This window comes from Camelus dromedarius, chromosome 16 (genome assembly GCF_036321535.1).
Source record: "Camelus dromedarius isolate mCamDro1 chromosome 16, mCamDro1.pat, whole genome shotgun sequence".
Classification (NCBI taxonomy): domain Eukaryota; kingdom Metazoa; phylum Chordata; class Mammalia; order Artiodactyla; family Camelidae; genus Camelus; species Camelus dromedarius.
Genome location: NC_087451.1, coordinates 57,131,722 through 57,153,161, shown reverse-complemented (window position 1 = coordinate 57,153,161; position 21,440 = coordinate 57,131,722). Strand labels below are relative to the sequence as shown.

The 21,440-nt window shown below is 42.2% G+C and overlaps 3 protein-coding genes across 3 annotated transcripts in view; 1 reads left to right on the top strand and 2 right to left on the bottom strand.

Annotated features, from left to right (window-relative positions):
• Nucleotides 1–21,440, top strand: part of LOC135318451 (cartilage-associated protein-like) — a 117,982-nt gene that overhangs the window by 35,817 nt on the left and 60,725 nt on the right. The gene's annotated exons all lie outside the window — the stretch shown is intronic.
• LOC116157924 (olfactory receptor 1G1-like) lies at nucleotides 9,263–11,207 on the bottom strand. The gene is given in 4 exon segments (XM_064494928.1): nucleotides 9,263–9,585; nucleotides 9,588–9,638; nucleotides 9,641–10,268; nucleotides 11,190–11,207. Coding segments are annotated over 4 exon segments (1,020 nt in total).
• The window catches only part of LOC105097752 (leucine-rich repeat-containing protein 37A3), a 36,484-nt gene continuing 28,684 nt past the window's right edge, over nucleotides 13,641–21,440 (bottom strand). The window contains exons 11-16 of the mRNA XM_031469568.2: nucleotides 18,998–20,691; nucleotides 18,344–18,460; nucleotides 16,090–16,136; nucleotides 14,534–14,588; nucleotides 14,313–14,452; nucleotides 13,641–14,203 (exon numbers count right to left, since the gene is read on the bottom strand). Coding sequence (XP_031325428.2) covers nucleotides 14,107–14,203; nucleotides 14,313–14,452; nucleotides 14,534–14,588; nucleotides 16,090–16,136; nucleotides 18,344–18,460; nucleotides 18,998–20,691 — 2,150 coding nt within the window. The 3' untranslated portion in view covers nucleotides 13,641–14,106. The remainder of the gene's footprint in view (nucleotides 14,204–14,312; nucleotides 14,453–14,533; nucleotides 14,589–16,089; nucleotides 16,137–18,343; nucleotides 18,461–18,997; nucleotides 20,692–21,440) is intronic.

The window sequence follows — 21,440 nt, the reverse complement described above, 5'->3', positions numbered from 1 at the left end:
CAGTATAAAAATCATTATATTAAAAGGTTATATTAAAAACCTATTCATCTAGTGGAAAATTAATCAGTTAAAGGAGAAATAGAGAAACAAAAAGACAGGAGACTAATAAGAAACTTACTATTTCTTGGTCTATATCTTCTTTTATGATTTCCCCATCCCACATTTTGCTTCAGTGTCTCTTTTCCCATGAGCGTGAGAACCTCAAAAACAGAGACAATGTTATTTTCCTTATTATCCCAGGACCTTGCACAGCCTCAGACCCAGCATAGGCTCAAGATATGAAACTTGAACTGCGCTGTATAGAATGTTGGGCGTTCCATGCATTTGAGAGGAATAAATGGAGTAGAGTGATTTGTCCAATGGCCTAAATGAGTAAGTGATGCTAAATGTAAATGTTTGGAAAAAAATGTAAATGTTTGGAAAACCAGTCATTGTGCCAGGGAAAGTAGGCTTGTTCTGAAAGTTCAATCTGGAACATGATGAATTTGAAGTAGCAGCAGGATAAATAAATGCAGATGTAGGGACAGTGAATAAACTAAGAGATTAAACTAGTTTGGAATTCCAAGCTTGGGGGAAGGGAAGAAGGCCTATCATTTAGCAAATTATTGGATTTATTATCTTAACAAAGTGAAATCCCCAGCTGCCCAGTGTCCGTGCTACAGGAGAAGGACATTTTGAGTCAGAAGTTTGGTTCCCAGTCCCAGCTTAACATATACAACTATTTTTTTGAGCCAACAACTATCCCCTACTTGGTTAGAAAATGTGTTAAGTGTTTTACAAATGCTAAGATCTTGTATTTAGTCCACACAATGTCATGATTTGACACTAATATTCCAATTTCTTGATGAGGCAATGGAGACTTAAGAAAGTTAATGAGTTTTCTAAGTTGTTCGCATAGGAACTGATGAGTTGGAATGAGAGACTCCTCTTCTGCCTCTGAAGTCCACACTCTAACCCCTCTGCCACACATTAGGCAAGACTGAAAATGCCTACCCTATTGGGGGTTTGGAGAAAAGGATGAAAGTTGGTGTATAGAAGCACCAACCTAAATGGGAGGGAACATAAGGGGAGCCCAATCTTAACCATTTTCTCAAAGTTCTATCTCCTACCTCCTTCCAGTAAGAAAAAATGTGCTCTCAAGACAAAGAGGCATCAGAGGCCCCAGTCTCTCTTCCATCCTGAGCCTGATTCTGCCCTCCACATAGACAGGAGCAGCCTTAGCCCACCTGTGTCCCCAGGGAGTGACCTGGATGATGACTCTTTTGCAGCTGGCCCCTTGGTGCTACCTGTAAGGAGAGACAAGAGTGAGGGAACGTGTTATTATGAGCTTTCGACATACACAGATATGATTTGTCCAAGTCAAGATCTAGGGAATAAAGGGGGAGAAATAGAGATGATCCAGGTTATCTTCTACAAGACGTATGTGCTCTGCCAATGAGTGGGGCTGGTGTGGGAGTGAATTCCCCATCACAGGAGGTATTTGGACATGATCCCATGGGCTGAGCGATTATTTCAGAACCAATTCAAGCTTCTACTGGAAGTGGGTGGATGGTTAAGCTCTCTTTTAATATTCAGAATCCAAATTACAGAGTAATCATATGTCCTTTGACACCAGTGAAAATGAGGGTAACCCTTAGGACAAGCTCTAGAAACCTTTTGGATGTACAGCCTCCCACATCTGTTGTTACCATTAATTCCCCCATGGTTCTACACCATAAATGAGCATTTATTTCTCCTAGAACTTATGGGAGGGTTTTAGCTAAAGAAGTCTGTCCAAGGTCACTGAATGATTTGGTGGCAGAGATGAGGCTTTGACCAAGAGTTCCAAACTAGGTGTGTACTTTATGTTAGCCTAGAACTGGGAAGACATAGAAAATGTGGAATCTTGAGGCTAGCAAAAGGAAAGCTGCTTATCTTTTAGGAAAACAGAATTGACTGATAAAGGGGAATTGATGGGCTCATGAGACCATACAAACACCCTTAAAATGGCCTAAGAATGAAAAGCATGCCATGGTTATTCGCTAAGTGACCCCAACCCTGAGCCGCCTAGTCACTACCTCTACTTCTGCCATGGAAACAAAGATCTTCCACCTCCTTAGACCTTATCAGATGCTACCTTTTTCCACAGCCTGTTTCCTGGAGGACAGGGCTCACTGGAGCATTTGCCTAACAGGAGGGAGGAAGGAGGCACAGAAAGGGGCTGGGAACAGCCAGAGGACGCTCAGGAATTGATGTCTTTGCTTTCTTGCACTCAAGGCAAGTGCCTCCCACACTTTAATGTACATTGGAATCACTGCAGTGCTTTAAAACAGCAAGCTGGTGTTCCGAGCTCATTCCTTGAAATACTGGTAATGTTCTGAGAACTAAGTCTTTTTTTTAAGCAATAACCTAGTGATGCTGTGACTACACCTTGCAAGACACTGCTCTGAGTCTGTTGTGTAGTCAAATGGCCTTAGAGACACTCACCCCTCTGCAGTGTGGCTGGGTGGGGAGGGGAGAATGTGGGGTCATGTGGAAACATATTCCACAACTGATGCTGGAAAACTGGTCTTTTGTACCTCTGGGCTGGCTCCCTAGCTGCCTGACCTTGAAGAGGGCACACATCCTTCCCGGGCCACCTCATCTCACCCACAAAGCCTTTCTCGCAGGTTTGAGAATCATGTGACAGCACTTTGAAACCTATAGAGCACTCAAAGGGTTGGGTGAATTTTTATATTATCTTTAAATACTAAAGAATTTGATTATACAAACGCTCTTTGAAAACTTATGGGTATGTTTCTGAGAGAGAACATGGAGAAGAGAGAAGATAAGAAAAGGAGAAAAGAGAGAGAATGTGAGCCTGTGACCTCCAGACCTTACCCTCTGTTCAGTGCTGCTCTCAAAGCAGCCTGGTTCTGCTGCCTCCAGTTCCCTCCTACATAGGATGAAAATTCGGTCAGGGAGCAGAGGACCCTAAGACACTGATTTCTAAACAGAACTCAAGTCATTTGTCCTATTGGCTAAAGTTAAGAAGGAGAATATTGGTGCCTGGATCTTCAGTCCTTGTAAATGAGGAGACAGGATGGAAGTCTGTGGATGCCCTGATGAGGACAGGGAATCTGAGAATTGATACTTAGATTCAGGTTCATGAAGAAAAAGGATGCAGTAGGAGCACATCACGCCTACTTACCAGTTTTGACGAGGTCTTGGGGAAGAAATCCCATGACAGCTTGTGATGAACCTGGATAATTGCTTCAACATTAATATCTGTAAGAAAGGGTTTTGGGAAGTGAGTCTTAATTACAGGGGATAAGCCAACTCCATATTGGGAAGCCTTCCTAAAAAGTTTCCTACTCCTGTACACAAACCATAATTTTAAAAGACTATACTTGAATAAAAAAACATAAATAAAATTATAAATTTTTAAAGTTAAAAAAATAAAGGAGACGTTACACATGTGCTCCTGCCTATCTCTGAGTCATCAGGGGAGTGGAAAATCTCAAGCACTAAATTTGAACTAGAATGAGCCCAGATTGCTAATGACCCCAAATACCAAGTGAAAACAATTGAAAAAATACTGTGTTTAGAGGAAAATAATGTCACCCTAGTCTTCAAATTTTTTATATTAATTTTTTTCAAATAACATAAAGCACAAGACCAAAGAGAAGTAGACACAAGGAAGTAAGATACCAAGAGCAAGAACCAGAAGGTGAAAGGCATCTAGGGACTCCAGGTAATATAATAATCAGACAGAATGAAAAACAATGATATTTACAATGTTTATGAAATAAAACCAAGCCTGAAAATTTAGGTAGGAGTTTTTACAAACTGAAAAAAGATGAGTAACTAGTCCTCACGTTAAAAAAAAAAAACAAAAAAACACATTTTCAGCACTCCACAAGTCCCCTCATGTTCTTCTGTAGTCGTTGTTCCTGCAAGTCATTGTTCCTAATGGCATGATTTAGTTTCACCATTTTTGTACTTTACATAATTGAATGCATGTAGTTGGTACTTTTTTGTGTCTGCTTCTTTCACTCAGCATTATATATATGAGGTTCATCTATATTGTACATGGTTGTAGATTGGTTATTGCTGTATAGCATTCTCTTGTGTGGATATCACATTAAAAAATCAATTCTTCATTGGTGAGTGCTAGCAGTTGCTTTTTTTTTTTTTTTTTTTTTTTTTTTTTGCCTTTTATTAGTAGTGCAGTACACATATCTCTTGGGCATGTATACCTAGAAGGTGAATTTCTGGATCATTGGTCTGTCCAATGTCTAGTTTTAGAGCTAAGCGTTTTCCCCCATTACTTGCCCCAGTTTTCCTTCCCTTTAGCAGTGTATGAGAGGTCCAGTTATTCCACATTCTTAAAAACATGATTTAGTATTTTCCCATCCTTTTCATTTAAGCTATTTTGATGTGTGTGTTGCCATCTCATGATGTTTTAAATTTGCATTCCCTTGATGACTACTGAAGTCAAGTATCTGTTCATATGATTATTATCAATGCGTATATCTTGTGTAAATTGTCTATTCAAGTCTTTAGCGCATTTTTCTATTAGGTTATCTGTCTTTTCACATTGACTTGTAATTACTTAATTTTTCCCTTTTTGGGGGGTGTTATGTTATTTATTTATTTACAGGAGGTACTGGGGATTGAACCCAGGGCTTCATACATGTTGAGCACGTGCTCTACCACTTGAGCTATACCCTCTGTGTAATTATTTATATACTGCTGCTCTAAGTCCTTTGTCAGATGTTGCAGTAAAGAATATCTTCTCCAAGTTTGTGAGTTGGTTTTTACTCAATTGATGATTGAGGAACAGAAGATTTTAATTTTAGTGTAGTTCAATTTATCAATTTTCATTTTATAATTATTGCTTTTTGTATCTTGTCTAAGAAATCTTTGCTAAATCTTTAACAATGGCCTCCTATATTTTACTCTTAAATAATTTATTGTTTTACCTTTAGCATTTAGATCTGTTACTAATCTAGAGTTGATTATGATATTAGGGGGAAGTAAAGGTCAAGATATATTCCCTCCCACAAATGTTGATATCCAACTGATCCAGTCCGATTAATTGAAAAGACCATCCTTTCCCTGCTGTATTTATCATTAGTCAGATGACTGGACCTATGCGAATCTGTTGCTGGACTCCATTCTGTTCCATTTGTTAGTTGTCCATCCTTGCATCAATATGCCACTCTTTAATTACTGTATCTTTTCATTGCCTTATTATATGGTTTAAATTCTTTATTCTTTGGTATTTCTTTGGCTGTTTTTGGCTCTCAATTTCCATTTCCCTTTTGGCTTTTCAGTTTCCCCAAAAGACCTACTAGGATATTGATCTGTGTTGTATTGAAACTAGATTAATTTGGAGGACAATGGGTCTCTTTGCAGTACTGAGTCCTCTAAATCTTGAAACATGGTACATTTCTCCATTTTTTTGTTTATCTCAGTAACATTTCATAGTCTTCAGAGTAAATGTCTTCCATTATTTTTGCTGGATTTATTTTTATGTATTTATTGCCTTTTATTAAATTAAAATTGTATATGTTTAAGGTGCACAATGTGAAGTTTTGATATACTGAAATGATTACTACAGTCAAGCTAATTAACATATCCATATCCTCATTTAGTTGGCATTTTCTTTCATGGTGGCATTTTCTTTCATGGTGAGAGCACCTGAAGTCTGTTTCTTTAGCAAATTTCCAGTATATATAATACAGTGTTATTAACTACAGTTACCATGCTGTACATTAGATCTGTACAACTCATTACTCCTACATTAACTGTAACTTTGTACTCTTTGAAAACATGGCCCCTTACTCTGCTACCTCCCCACCCTTGGTAACCACCAGTCTACTTTCTGCTTCTGTGAATTTGACATTTTTATATTCCACCTATAAGTGAGATCATACAGTGTTTTTCTTCCTGTGTCTGGCTTATTTCCTTTAGCATAATTTCCTTCAGGTTGGTCCATGTCACAAATGGCAGGATCTCCTTCTTTAAAGCCGAATAACATTCTTCTGTATGTACCACAATACCTTGATCCATTCATGCATCGACAGACACTTAGGTTGCTTCCATATGTCATGAAACGAGGCTAATTTGCCTGATGTGCCGCAAGCCAAATGCTGAGATGCCAAGGTCTGAGGCAGAGAAAAGGTTTATTCACCAAGCAGCCAAGCGAGGAGAACCAATCTCAAATCCACCTCCCCCAAGACAAAGGGCTTGGGATATTTGTGGGATAAAGCTGAGGCATGGGGAACATGGGGGAAGGTAATTGGAGATAAGAAAACGATGAGGTAATCATCATTCTACGCAGACACAACCAAGCTACATGCTTTTCCACAGGACGCATGTCCAGAAAATGGCTTTCGGATGTCAAAAGTTCACCAGTTGAACATTCACGCATGTTCAGTTGGAGGGTGGTGGTCCCAATCAGTCTTAACTGGCCAGAGTTGGAACTGGACACAGCTGACTCCACGTTCCAGAAAAACAACTCAAGCAAACATCTTAATGTTTAGACTATGTGACGCTTGGAGGACATGCCAGTTTTTTGTAGTAACAATGAAAGCAAACTTGATCAGTGAAGGCAGGTTACAGGTTTAGTAGATCTGATGATTGCCATTGGCTTCGCACATCTTGGCTCCTGCAAACAGTGCTGCAGTGGCATGGAGTGCAGAATTCTCCTGGGTACTGATTTCATTATGTCTTGAGTATGTATGCCAACAAGAGAGAGTGCTGGATCACATGATAGTTTTATTTTTCATTTTTTGAGGAAACTTTATATTAAGTAAAATTTTATTAAATGCTCTGAAGTATGAAGGATAAGTTAATGATTTAGAAAATTTGCTGTAACCCTAGATAATAGGAATAATTTTCCATTTTCAGTACTTACGGAGAAACTGTCATCTTTACTAATAATTTTGTTATATTATATATTTAGTAAGCTAGTAAAATGAATAACAACAGTGAAGCAGTACTGGTGAGACCTTCACGAAGAGTTTTATTTGCTAGCAGTTTGGCAGTATGGAACATGAGCTTCAAGACTTGTCTGTAGTCTATGTAGATGTATTTATTTTTAAGAATGTAGGCTAGAAGAAGAAATCACAATAAAGTAATGATTGTTGAAATGATATTTTTAATATTAAAAATACGATTTAATCTTCAAACAATACAGTGGAACAATCTTTGACAAAACTGTGGGGTAGGGATGTATTGGCACACCTTAAAAGGTATAATTATGACAAATACAAAAGCTGTGTTCTTAAGTGGAAATTACATATACAAAATATAAATTTGAAAGAGTAACACAATTTAAAAGGTAGAACTGAAATTATTGGTGAATATTAGACAGTGAAAGATGCATCACATTGACAGCAGTGAATTAGGAGGAAATATGGGGTGATACAAACCTGGACATTTAAGTAGGTAAATCACATTTAAGCACCCAGTAAGCATGGTATGAAAATTAGACTAAAACTTTCCCTGCGCATGAATCCCAGTAAGTAGGTAATCCTACCTTAAATCCCTCAGTGTTCTCCAGAAGAATGATTTAAGCACAGGATGCCTCCTGGTCTCACAGTACAAACTGTAGGCAATATCTTATCAGCAGTGTTTGAGAGTGAATTCATATTATCTGTTGCTTCCTCACCTTCAGTTTCAACAAGAACTACCACCGCAATAGCTAACATTTATTGAAAATGTACTACAGTCTAGGAATTAACCTTTACACACTCACATGCATATCTAATTTATCACAAACAAGGTGTTACATACATCATCCCATTCAAATTTCCCAGTGACACCATAAGGTAGGTTATACTCGCTTTGAAAGGTTAAGTAGTTTCCCAGGGCCACACAGCTTACAGGTGGCAAAACCAAGGTTTGAACTTGCTTTGGTCTAACTCCAGAGCTAATGCTGCCTGCCACTTTGCTGTATTATCTTTCCGCGACAGAAGGCAGTTCAGCTTACTGTAAGGCACATAGGAAGCAGGTGAGCTAGCAACAACTGATTTTCACCAGAGAAGATATTTTCTACAGGAATCACAATCTAATGTTATCGAAGTTTACAGCCAGATACCTAGAGGGAAACAGACAAGAATGAAAAATATCACCCTGTATATCATACTTTTCATTTTCCTATAAAATCGAACTGGTTTTGGTGTACCTTACTGTACGTGTATTTGCCCCAACTTTTATTGACTTAACTTTTTAGTAACCATCAACGATAATCAATGTATTATGCAAACATTGGCCGGAGTTAATCTTGGGAGATATATAGGACAGTGTGGGCTACCTGTGGGCCATATAAATTATGAACTGATGATGGTGGGCGTAAGTGCCAGGATAAATAGTTTGAGCTTCATTCTGCAGGCAGTAGAAAACCACTGGAGATTTCTAATGGGGTTGTGATCATGGCGATATCATCATATTTTATGAAGATTAACCTGATTGTGGTGTGCAGAATAGATGGAATGGTGAGACTGGGGTGGAAGAATATTTAGGAGCATTTCAGTCATTCAGTAAGAGATTTGAAGTGTTCATAAAATCATCCTTTCCTGACCCCTAACTTTTATGATCGCCACCGTGCCAGTGGGTTTTAGCGCATCTTAATGGTGCCGGGCATTATGCCAAGTGGTAAGCTTCAGTGCTGCAAGGATGAGATCGACTTGGAAAAAATTTCCCCAAAGATAAAAATGAAGGTTTCAAGTGAAAAGGTGTGTTAGGAGGAATGAAGACTTTAGATGCCTGGTAAAATATTACAGTAGGTCTATCTAAAGAATCCACCCCATCAAACCCTTCCTAGCCCCAGCCTTCTTTCAGCTTGGGGGGTTTCACAGACCTGGGGAGTCCCAGTGTTAAAATACTGTTGGTAGGGATCCAGGTCACCAAGGTAACGGTGGTGGTGGGAAGTTATCTTGCCCTGGAGTTTATTCTCGGCTACATACAGTAGCACAACCAGATACTCCCATGTTTGGGTCATGTGCTATCCCAGGTTATTTCAGAAGATCCAAGCACATCCTTTACTATTCTATAATTCTGGATGGCTATAATTTTAGAACATTATGGTTATAAGAACTGAAGCTAATGATATTGACCTGATGCTGGGTTTGTTCTGATGCAGTCCTGTAGCTTAGGCATGAATATTTCAAGTTCAGATCACAGGTCCTGGAAGTGAGGTCTCCACTTTTTTTCCCTCTCACAATCTTCACTGCTTACGTGTGGTAAATGTAATTGCATGGGGACTCCCGTATTGGATGTGGGATCACTACCACTAAAGAAAATGAATTTTTCTAGCCCAAATTAGCTTTCTCAGGGAAGACTTGATGTCTCTGGTCCTCAAAATATAGATAAATGGATTCAACATCAGGGTTACCACTGTGTACATCACTGAAGCAGCTGTGTCCTTCTATGCTGAGTGGATTGAGGGGGGACTGAAACAAACACAAAAGGAACTCCCAAAGAATAGAGAGACCACGGAGAGGTGGGAGTTGCAGGTGGAAAAGGATTTCCGCTTTCCCTGCACTGAGGGGACCTTCAGGATCATCAAGAAAATGGATGCATAAGAGATAACCAGGAAAAGCACACGGACCAGGCAAGACCCCCTACAGTGAAGATCACCGGCTCACTGATGAAGGGGTCCATGCAGGCAGACTCAGAAGGGGGCTGATTTCACAGGACTGTGGGATCTCATGGGCTGCACAGGACAGGCTGTTCATCAGGAGTGTGTGTAGGAGGGAGTGGAGGGCATTCATGATCCAGGATGCAGACGCTAGGAAGACGCAGAGACCAAGGCTTATGACCATGATGTAATGGAGTGGGTGGCATATGGCCACGTAGCAGTCATAGGCCATGACAGCCAAGAGGAATGCCTCCACCATCACAAACAGCATGAAAAAATACAGCTGTGATAGGCACTCTGCATATGAGATGACCAGGCTTTGCACCCATTGGTTGGGCAGCATCTTGGGGACTGGTGGAAACAAAGCAGGTTCAGCCAGGGAGAGGTTGCCTAGGAAGAAATACATGGGAGTGTGGAGTTGAGCATCAGCGATGATGGCCAGTATGATAAGGTTTCCCACCACTGTGACGAGGTTCATGGACAGGAACAGCCCTAAGACAACCCCCTGCTGCTCTGGCTGCTGGGAGAACCCCAGAAGGAAAAATTCTGATACGCTGGTCAGGTTTTCCCATGCCTTTTGTCTGTAAGCAGAAAGTTGGGTTAACTGAATGAGATTAGTGAGCCCTGGATTGTGAACTTGGAAAATTATGCAATATGCCTACATTGATTCTTTTTAGTGCGGGGTTGAATCAGATGAAATCTTTGCTATTCAACTGCTTGGGACCTACCAAAAAATGGCAGTTTCATATAGTTCACCTGAATATTTACAAATGCCTGTGCCTGGTGGCATGGGAAACTGACAATTTGTTTGCAATGGGAGAAGAGGTTTGTTTGTTTGTTTGTTTGTTTAACTTTATTATATAAGTATTAATCCAATACCTGTATTTTAGGGGCTAGGGTGGAGGTGTTGGTTTGCACAACTCTTATGGTATTTGTGTGGACATTATGACATTAATCCATTCTGAGAGTCCATGGTTAAATATTCTTTAGTGTATTTTCCCAGTACTTCAAAAAGCATAGCTACTGGAGAAGGGGATTTCCAATTGGTAAAAATATATCTAATGCTGAAATCATTATCACCACTATCTACACAGCTCATCTGGCCAGAAACCTGAATATCATTATTGACCCATTTTTCTTCCTCCCTGTGTGTATCCAAATACCACCAAATTGTGGCAATGTACCTTCTCAAAATAGCTGAAATTTACCCCTTTCTTGCCGTTTACCCACTTTCCTCGGTCCCAGCTGCCATCAGTGAGGACAGTATCATTTGTCACTTAGATCCAGGAAGTTTTCTCCTTGCTTCCTGGCACACACACCTGCCATCTAGTCTCACTACAGAGAGAATGAGCTTTCTACAAGTCATATCTGATTTTGTTGCTCCAGCTGAAGAATCCTTCCGGTGCTCCTCATTCCTCTCAGGATAAACTCTAGACTTCTTAACATGGCCCAAAGGCTCTTGATCATGCTGGCATTTGTAATAAATTATTCCAGTTCCTCATAGGCCTCTCTCTTCCACGCCACAGCACATGCACCAATTATACTTTCCGTTATTTAAAAGATCCAGATATAGTCTCACCTTTGGGCTTTTGCCCATCTTAATTTTCTTGGGCTGGAATAGTCTTCCCTCTCCCACTCACCAGACTAGCCAAACCTCAGGTTTCAGCTTAAATGTCACTTCTTCCAGGAAGCCTTCCCTACTTACCCTCTCACATAAGACTCAGATTCATGCCCCTCATGCCCCTGGGGCTTCCGCCATCAGAGCATGTGTCACTCTGGATTGTGACCATCTATTTACCTGTGTCCCCCATTCTACTGTGAGCACCACTAAGAGTAGGCAGAGAAGATGCCTATCTTGCTTATTTTTGAAATCTAACATTACTCCTGAGTCTGGTACAGCACAGGTGCTCAGTAAATACCCATCATCTGAATAAATAAGCCCCAAAGAATAGAAAGATATGGAGAACGTATCAGCCAGAGGGAACAGCCTGAACCTTTCTGTTAGTGGTTTCACCCTTAACTTGGAGTTAATAAAGTCCTGGCCGTAGGAATGTGTAGGAAACATGGTTACTGAGACATAAATTTCCAGCGTTCTGAGGTTGATTCTGGCCATTTTTGCCAGTTTTTGGTGACTTTTCATTTGATCACTTTTGGTCATCAAATTAAAAAAAAAAAGTTTGGTGACTTTTGATTTGAGCTTCCCAGTCAATGGAAGAAATGGCATTGCAGAGGAAGGGACTGGCAGAGAACTGGCTGGTGGGTAGGAATGCAGGCTGAGCTCCAGGGAGGATGCACCTAGAGGTGGAGGGGAAGCTAGGAAGTCAGAGAAGGGAAGAGCAAGGGCAGGGGGTCAGAATGAATGGGGAGATAAAGACAGATTAAGCTGGAGGGAAAGGGAGGATACACACACAGTTGAAGGCTCAAAAACATTGGCAAAGGCAGTTCACATCCCACTGGTCTGAAAGCTTTGATTTCAAGCACTATCCAAAGTGATCTGAAGCCAGATAGAAAACCGAAGGCATGCAGTGTCCCTGGGAACAGGTCCGAGAAACAGTTTCCTAAACCCCACCCCTACCCTAAAGAGTCACTTTGAGATGGGGTCCAAAACCTTGGGTTTAACCAGCCCCCTGTCCCCTACACCAGTGGATCTGAAGCATAATAAAATGCGACACTCTGTCCTAACCTAGGAGATGAGGGTAAGGGTTTGGCATTTGGTAGGAGATAGAAGCTCCTACCGTTTGCCAGGTTGGAATTGTGACTTGTCCTTACCAACCAGCTGGAAGGTAGTCCCCTTACTACCCCACAGGACAGAGATAAGAGAGGTTCAGTGACTTGGGGGCCCAAGTCCACACAACTAATGAATGGTAGGATTCCCATTCAGCTCTTTCTGATTCTAGCTGGAGAGGTAACGAGAAGTGAAGTCGTTCAGTGGCCCAGCAAGTGAGCTCTGGATCCAGAAATGCTTAAATCTGAATCCCAGCTCTACTCCATGATGTTTGCCGGGCCTTCCCTAACACAGTGGGGGCCCAGGGCAACCCAGCAAATGTGGGGCTAAGACAACTGCCACAGTGTCAGTGTTTTTCACAGGCCCCTTGAGAGAGCACTGAAGATAGAAACTGCTAAATTGAATTTTACTGATGTTCAGAAAAGAGAAGTTAGTCACAACATCCTCTGGCCCCTTAGCCTCAGTCAGAGGGCCCAGAGTGTGTGACCTCAGGGAAGTCCCATTACCCCACTGAGCCTCAGTTCCTCATCTGTAAATTGAGGAAAATGTCAGATTAAATAAGATAACATTGTTAGGACAGTTTTTGGTCTATAGTAAGCACCGGATGATGACTGGCTATTATTACTACAGTCTGAGTATTTCTGCCTTCCCAATCCTGTCAAAATCCTGCCTTCCACTGCTCTTCTGAGCAATGGAGTGAGATCTTTTCTTGTCTGGACCCAGATACATCCTTACTTGGCAACTGATTAAAATCATCAAAGTAGTATTAATGCAGCTGCCCCTCTCGACACTGCAATAGCTCGTGCTCTCCTGGCTTCTGGACACTGGTTCCTCTCACTCTTCTTTAAAAAATGGATTCACATGTTTAAGTTATTTATCAATTATACCTCAATAAAGCTGGAGAGGGAGTCACAAAATAATGAACCAAAAACTGTATGATATGCGTAGTGTACAGTTCAAATAGTATTAAGTGAAACAGTATTGCCCACCACAGTGCCTTGCCCGATGGGCTCCTCACCTGCCTTCCTGAGCCAGCGCACGGGGCGGCTTCCTTCTAGGGAGCAGGTTTTAGCTGAATTTTCTGGTGCTTTCCTTCGCATCTCTTTGCACGTCTAGTTCTTGATTTATCTATTTTAAACTCTGTCTATTGGATTCCTGATAACATTGACGAGTTAGTTCTTTTGCACCCCCACTCCTAGTCCATTCTTGAGGTTTAGTTATGTCACTATTTCCAGATAATTGGTAGTTTTTACACAATTGTGACTGTGTAAATATTGTTCCCCGTAGAGCTTAATAATAGACTCAGATTGCGTTCGCGTCCCCTCCTGAGAGCCAGGTGCTCAGTGCCCTCTCCGTCCCTCTCTGCACTCTCTGCCCTGCCGTGTCCTCAGCGCTCCAGAGCTCTGGGGCTTAGGAGCGCCCACTTCCCTCAGAGCCCCCTCCTCCAGGTTCTGCGCTCCAGTGTGTGCTAGTCACCTCCTCGGCCGGTCACACAGCTGCCATCCTGGAACTGCCCCTCCCTGCTTCCCGGGTTGGGCCTTTTCCTGGCTCCGTTCTCTTCTTGCTTTCTTTACTATCTTTGCTGGAGCACATCCCAGTTAAGAATCCCTAACCAATATTTAAAGACAGACGGTCTTTAGACCTCCTTATGATAATAGTTATACCTTTAGTAGATATTAATTGGGAAAAAATACATAAGGACCAAAAATTACTGTAAAGGTTATTGTTTTTAGAAAATAAAATGCACAGGCGGCCTGAGGCGGGACGGGGCTCACACCGCGTTGCTCCCCGGTGCCGTCTCACTCTCCTCATCCGGCTCTTCCAGCTCGATAGTCAGAATCACGTCAGCTGCGCCATCTCTGGGTGCCCTGGGGTAAGAACAACAGTGCTGAGGGCCTTTACTCTTGAAAGGGACAGTTAAAATTTTCATTATTTCCTCATTTGGATGAGAAGTTTAAGTTGTCCCCGATCACTTACCTCGCAACCCTACTGAAAATCTCTTCCTCATCAGAAGACTCATCATGTAGCTTCTGCGCCATTTTTTTCTTGCGTGTGGCACTGAGAGGTCTGTACAAGTCCCTGAACCAGAGCGGCTGCATCCTCCAGAAGAAGTTCTCCTAGAACAGAAAAAGGGGGACATTTGTTCTGCGTCTCCCCTGCTTTCGCTGGCAACAGTGCTTTATCCTCCTGAGATTTACCTGACTCTCGCTTTCCTCTGGGCATTTTCTACGCAGCACAAACCAAAAGAAGCCCCTTGGAAGAAAACACACACAATTAGTGATGCGTGCCACTTTCCACACCTCACAGTGTCTGTCTCGTCTTATTAGGACTAAATGGGCACCTCAGTGAACACTCACCACCAGCAAAGGCACCACACACCTGGACCCTGATGATAATTCCATGCACACTGGGCTCCCAGAAGCTCTGCATGCCTGTCTGAGATGGGCCCCCAGTGCCCCTGGACAGGCCTCTGCGTGTGGCCGGGCACAGAGTTCGGCCAGACTTTCTAGCCCCACTCGCCTGCTCGGCCCTGCCAAGTGCCCTCGTGCAGGGAAGACCCTGCATAGCCGTGCGGGGCAGAAGCATGTGACTCGAAGTGTTCACCCCAGCCCTCTGCAGACGCAGTCTCACAGGCAGCACGTGCTGGGGGCTGGGTGGGGGGAGCCCCTATTTTCCTAGCTGCTTTGTCCTGTAAGCTGAATCACACCAAGTAAACCCGAGTCCAACTAGCAGTTATCTGACTCACTGACTTTCACACCGCAGGCTGTCCCCAATGCTAAGTGAATTGTGAAATCAGTTTAAAGGCCATGACCAGCACTAAAACACAAAATATTCCTTTTGGAATATACATACAATAGGAAAAAAATCAGACTGCATAGTAAGTTTGTTTTAGAAACTCCTTGTGTCCTATAGTATGTGTTGCTAATTTGTGACATAAAATGTAGCTCACAGCCCAAGCAGTGTGATCAATGAAGTCCTCAGTGGAAAATAACCATCTGTTTGATACTCACTAGCAGTATGGCCATGGGGCAAGACCTTTTCCCTCTCTTTCTCCATTTCCTTAATATAAAAGGAAGAAACAAATGACTGTCTAAAGTTTCTCCCAGTTAAAATTCTAAGAGGTTTGGATAAAGGGAATAGAGTGTAGGGGCCTGAAAAACCAGCAAGATGACAGGGGGAGTTTTCCTGTCACTTTCTAGGAAGGACTCATATATTCTCCCTTCCAACAACTTTGAGTGAGGCTGGTCCTCAAATCCTAGAACCATGTGGTCTTCCCTAACCGCAGGACCTCCAAGGCCACTGGCCCAGCCCGGCCTGATGGCCACCACCAGCAGGAACCGGTAACAACCCAAACCTCTCCCCCTCCCCCTTCTTCCCTTAAAGGACTAGGAAAAGCAGAGCATCTGGGCCTGTCCCTTTCCAACTCAGCTTTGGCTGGGGAGCTAGTTTTGCTGGTAAATAAATTCAGGTAAAGCATTACGATAAATAAATATTCTTCCTGCCTTTTGTGCTTTCTTCACTATAAACTGAAGAGATTGAAATAGATGAGGTGTAAGTTCTCCTCTAGTTCTAAAATCCTACTTCAAAAATTACCAGACTAGGGGGAGGGTACAGCTCAGTGGTAGAGCGAGCTGCTCAGCATGCACGAGGCCCTGGGTTCAATCCTCGGTACCTCCGTTAAAAATAAATAAACCTAATTACCTCCCCCACAAAAGTAAAACGAAAAATAAAAAGTTACCAGAGTAGTATTTACCTTACGCTTTTTTTATGGCCCTTTGCTGCTGTTCTGTGAGAATAAATCTGTTTTGGAAGAAACATGATCAGAATTATTCATCACAATGACTATCTCCAAATTTTTATTCATTCCTTTTTATTTTAAGTCTTATCTATCCAGGGAGACGAAGACTTTTTTGTGGAAGGAATGCGGTCTTGTTCAATAATCCTTTTGCCTCTTTCACAGTACCCAACTTAGGATCTTGCGTGCAGCTGGCAATACATTTTATTGATTGTTTCAGGTAACAGATAATTCCTAATAAAAATTCTTAGAAGTAGGGAAACAAAAATATCTACCAGGAACCTAAGCATGGTTTTAAAGCCAAGAATAAGAGTAGGATGCCTATCATATGGCCACGACTGGTCACTGTTGAGGAGGTCCTCATCACTGCAGTAAGAAAAACACTGGAAAGGAAGAGACGAGCACGTTTGCATATGAAATGATGGACATCCTTTAGCTTGGAAGCAATATGAGAATTCAGGAAGATGGCTACATACAAAATCAAGAGATCAACGTATAAACCTCAAAAACTTTCCTATGTAACACAAATAACTAACAAATAGAAGAAATATCCCATTTACAATATCAATAAAACTGCATAAAGTACCTAGGGATAAACTTAACCAAGAGTGTATAAGATCTCTGTGATGAAAACGTTAAAACTCTTCTGAAGGGCATTAAAGTGAAAAATGTATACATGGCATGGGATACCATCTTCCTAAAATGTTGTAAAGATATCAAGTCTCCTCAAATTAACCTACAAATTCAATGCAGTCCTATTTAAATCCAAGATAAATTTTCAACAAAACCTGGCTAGTTGACATTTGGTAGAGAAACTGTGCAAGAATAGTATGAAAAAGATGGTCAAAGAGCAGGAGCTTACCCTACCATTTATACAGTATGTTCCAGAGCAACTGGAATTAGGCGGTGTGGTACTGGTACCGGTATAGGAAAAGATAACTGGATCAATAGAACAGTGTCCAGATAAAGACAGTATTTTTAGATTAGTGAAGGAAGAATGAAACATTCAGTAGAAAACTTTGAAACAATTCGATTTTCATGCAGGGGGAAGAAGTTAGATCCCCTACCTCAACTACACAAAAAAAACAAAACAAATTCAAAGAACACATGGGTCTGTCGATTGCTGGGCTCTCTAGCTACTTCAAATAAATATGTTGCATTACTTCTCATTGTGGAATTGACATAATGCGTCATCTCTCTTCCACTGAACATCATTTTTGTCAACTTTAGGAAAAACACTGCATGGTCCCTGTCCTGAAAAAACTTAGTGGGGAGAGGAAATAATGAAATGATATAAATAAATACAAATGCAAGTTTAAACTACATAGCAATTAAAGCAATAAAAAATGAGTTTATAGAAATTCTACAAAAGCACAAGGCCATATGTCACCTGGAAATGCAGGGGGCACAGTCTGGGCAATGGCCAATAATGACTAGCAAGCTGACCCCACGCTAGTGCTCAGGTTCCTAGACTCAGAAATCAGACTCTGTCTTCACCAAGAGGGATCTCACATCTTCCTATCGAGGCAGTCTCACTTTATCGGTATCACAGCATTGATCAGAAATCAGAACGCAAAATTATCACTCGTCAGTGAGAAATCATCTGTTCTACAGACAGGGCTTCTGTGTCTACACAAGCAGAGGACGTCCGCCTGCAGAGACAGGCCTCCACGGCACAGTCGGCAGGCTACGGTTTGAGAACAGAACTACAACAAAAGGACACACTTCAGAGGAGCCTGAGGCAGGATTTTATTAACAATATTTTGATGGAACCTACCTGCACAATATCTTACACACCAGAGAAGAAAGCTGGAAGTAAATCTAATGAATCGACAAGATCACACTTCTCTCAGCCATGTCCTTTTAGCCCTCCCACAGTGACTGAAGGCTCCAGGAGGGTGGAGATGATGTATCTTACCATTTCACCCAACAAGGAAAGAAAGCAGTGAAGGAATGAGAGTGACTGGTGAGGTGCAGTGTTTTGAGTTGAAGAAATTTTACTACCGTGTCAACTCTGGCCTTCTTATAAACTTGACTTTTCAAAATAGTCTAATGGCTTGTTACCTTGGGTTCAGTTCCACAGAGACCCCCTGGGACTGGAGCTCCTTTAAGAATCCCGGGCAAATAACTTCCATAAAAGACCAAAGCCTATCTCAGTTCTTGTGAATGAAGAGGACTATGGAGTAGGGCTCTGAATCTCAATTGTCCTTACCTCAAAAAGGCAGAAATTTATAACCAAGACTGCCACTACTGCAGTTACTGTCACAGATAGTGATATTGTGAAGATGAGTTTGTTGGTATAGCTGGACCCCGGAACTTCTTCTGTGAGCTAAAAAAGTAAAGAGTAATTTCTTTTAAAAACAAAGAGAAAAGATGAACTCTAACTATTCTTAAAACTATTCAGACAATAGCTCACTCTTCCTTTTTTGTGGGTGGGGGATGGGAGGTAATTAGGTTTGTTTATTTTTAGAGGAAGTGCTGGGAATTGGACCCAGGACCTCTTGCATGCTAAGCATGTGCTCTACCACTTGAGGTGTACCCTCCCCCTTAGCAAACTATTCTTAAACTACTCTAAACCCCATCCTTTCAAGTGAGTAGCTTATAGGTTCTTAAACAACATACCAGATCTCATGTGTTACTAATCTTATCATCAGCATTTTCTCCTAACAATTCACCTTGTGTGTTAAGGCTCCCCTAGGAATAGTGGCACCATTCTCTAAATGAGCACAGTGGGAGATCGCTGTCTTAGCCAGTTTCATGGGTAAGATACAGACCAGGAGCCCCTGGTCTTCCTGCTTTGGCACTTCAATGGCATGTCCTACACTGAGTAAAAGTCCAGGTCCCCTGTTTCAGGCATTGTCCTCACCTCATTTGACTCCATCCTTGTCTGTTCACTCCGGTCTTCTGTGCTCTCACTGATATAGTTCTCAGCTTTCCATAGGTCGGTATTCCCCTCTGCCTTGGACATCTTTGCTTTTTGCTGTTCACTGAGCAGCTTTATCAGGAGGCCTGTTCTGGTGAAGAACTTGGCACAGGACAGCTTCACGTGCATCTCAGTGCAGTCCAGTTTCAGAGTCCGGATCATGTGTGAAATAAGGCTTCTCATATAATCATTCGGGATGATGGACCGTAGCTGCTGGTTTACCTGGATTTCAAACTGATCACCCAAGGATGAAGGCCCTGGGGAAGTGAAGCCGGTGGGTTTAGAGGGTAATTCAGTACCCACGTTGTGGTATTCCTGTTGTGTTTCGTCCGTGTGTTCAACAGTTGGCATAAAGTTGCCTGCAGTAACAGAATATGTGCTGGGAACATCCGTACGGGCAGCGACTTCAGACATAGCTTCTTCTGGCAGAGTCGCCTTTCCTACAAGAGGGTCTGAAGGAGAAAATTCTTCCAGAGGATTTTCCTGAGAATTCAGTTGTTCCTCTGAAGAAATAGCTTCTCGTGAAGGAGGATTTATGAGGCTCCTCACTGCAGAGGATGGAGGCCCGCCTGCAGATATTCTGAGTAGCTCTTCCCTTTTCAAATGGTGATTCCTTTCAGCCTGGAATGCTCTGTGCATCGCACGAGAGCGAGGACCAAGGAACATGTGTTTTTTTCTGGGACGCGAGGTTGGTTTAGAAGCTTCCATATTTCTAACTATACTTTCTGCATCTTCTAAAATAGTGTAGGATAAGTCTTTTGATTCCTGTTTAACCTCAGATTTAGGAGGAGTGGAGGCAGGAGGCAGGAAAGAAGAGACTGCTGCTTTATCTTCATTTATAAACGAAGGTTTTGTGTTGAAAGAGCTTCCCACTAACTTCCGGGGCCTCCGCAAAATGTGAAGCTGCCCCCTGGCTCCTGGGGCCAGCCTCCTGAGCGCCTCTTCCTTGGCAGTGTTCTCCGCAGCTGGCTGGGCATTCTGTTTCCCCCAATGCTTCAGTTCATTGACACTTTCTTTGATGATGACATCTGGGTCCTTGAGGACCCAGTCCACTCCCTGCAGCCTTTCCCCTACACTCTCAGTCTTTGCTGGGCTGTTTTCCTGTGGTTGGGCAGTGTCCAATTCCTTTTGAAAGGTCTGCCATAATTTGTGACCCAAAGGATCGGCATGTACATGCCTGGCAGTTTTTTCCTTTTTAACTTCATCAATTTTTTTTTGCATTTCTGAATCTGCCCATTTTTTCAGATGATAGAATGTCTGCAGTTTATTTTTATAAAGTAAATTGTTGGATTCAGGTTTAACAAAACGGTTCCTTGTGTTTTTTCCCAAATAACCCAGGGGCTTATCTCCATCTTGTAGATGTAAAAAAAGAAGTTTAATGAATGGTAAAAATGCTGTTTCTAAATCTTCTAGATTTCCCTCCGAGAAATAAGGCAGTACATAATTTAGTGCACTGATAACATCAGTTTCGTCATTAAAGTCTAGCTGTTCATCGACGAAGGCTGAGAAGCTGACATCATGTTTGTCCGAGGACGCCTTCTCTGACTCAATAATCAGCTCGGTGCTGGTATTATTTTTCCGGGCTTCTAACACCTTCATGAACGATCCTTCTATGTTCCCTACAGCTGCTTCTTCACCTGTCAAAAAAGAAGAGTCTTTTTGATAACTGAAGGCTGATGGACAGCTTTTTGCCAATCCACAGCCACATATCCCAGTCAAATAAATTAGAAATCAGCAAACGTCTGGGTGCCACTCACAGAGTGAAAAAGAAACCTCACAACAGAAGGTGAAAAAGATATATTTTGAAAAACTGGCTATCTACTCAGAAAATCCCATGGTGTGAAACAGAGTAACAGTGCTTAGGATTATTCCACTGGTTTCCAGGGGCCAACTGCCCAGCACTCAAGAGAAGTCAAGGCTGGAAGACAGCTGTTCCCCACTCAGCAGGATGTTCTGCAGACCCACTGTGACTCCTCACTTCCATACACCCTACCCCGCCCTGCCTCAGACGCAGAGGAGTACAAGGCTTCCGCTCTCCGCCTCCGCAGTGTGCTCGTGCTCGTGTCCTGCTCCCCTCACAGGTGATCACAACAACACCCGCTGCTAACAGGTCCTCATTTCAATGTGATCTTTTCTGCTTACCCCCAATTCCACTTCTTGGTTCCTGCTCCCATATATCCCAGTCCCCATGACAGGAGGCTCTATACAGACAGAAACACCATGTCCACCCTGGCTCTCCACTAACATGTGGGCAGAGATCTGGGGTGCAGGGTAAGAGATTTGCCAGGCTGTATGCAAATGTGGAATGTTCAACAAATCGATGGAATACTTGAAGTCCTAAAATGCGGATGGGAAAAAGCAACTGTTGTCAAATGCCTACTTTGGT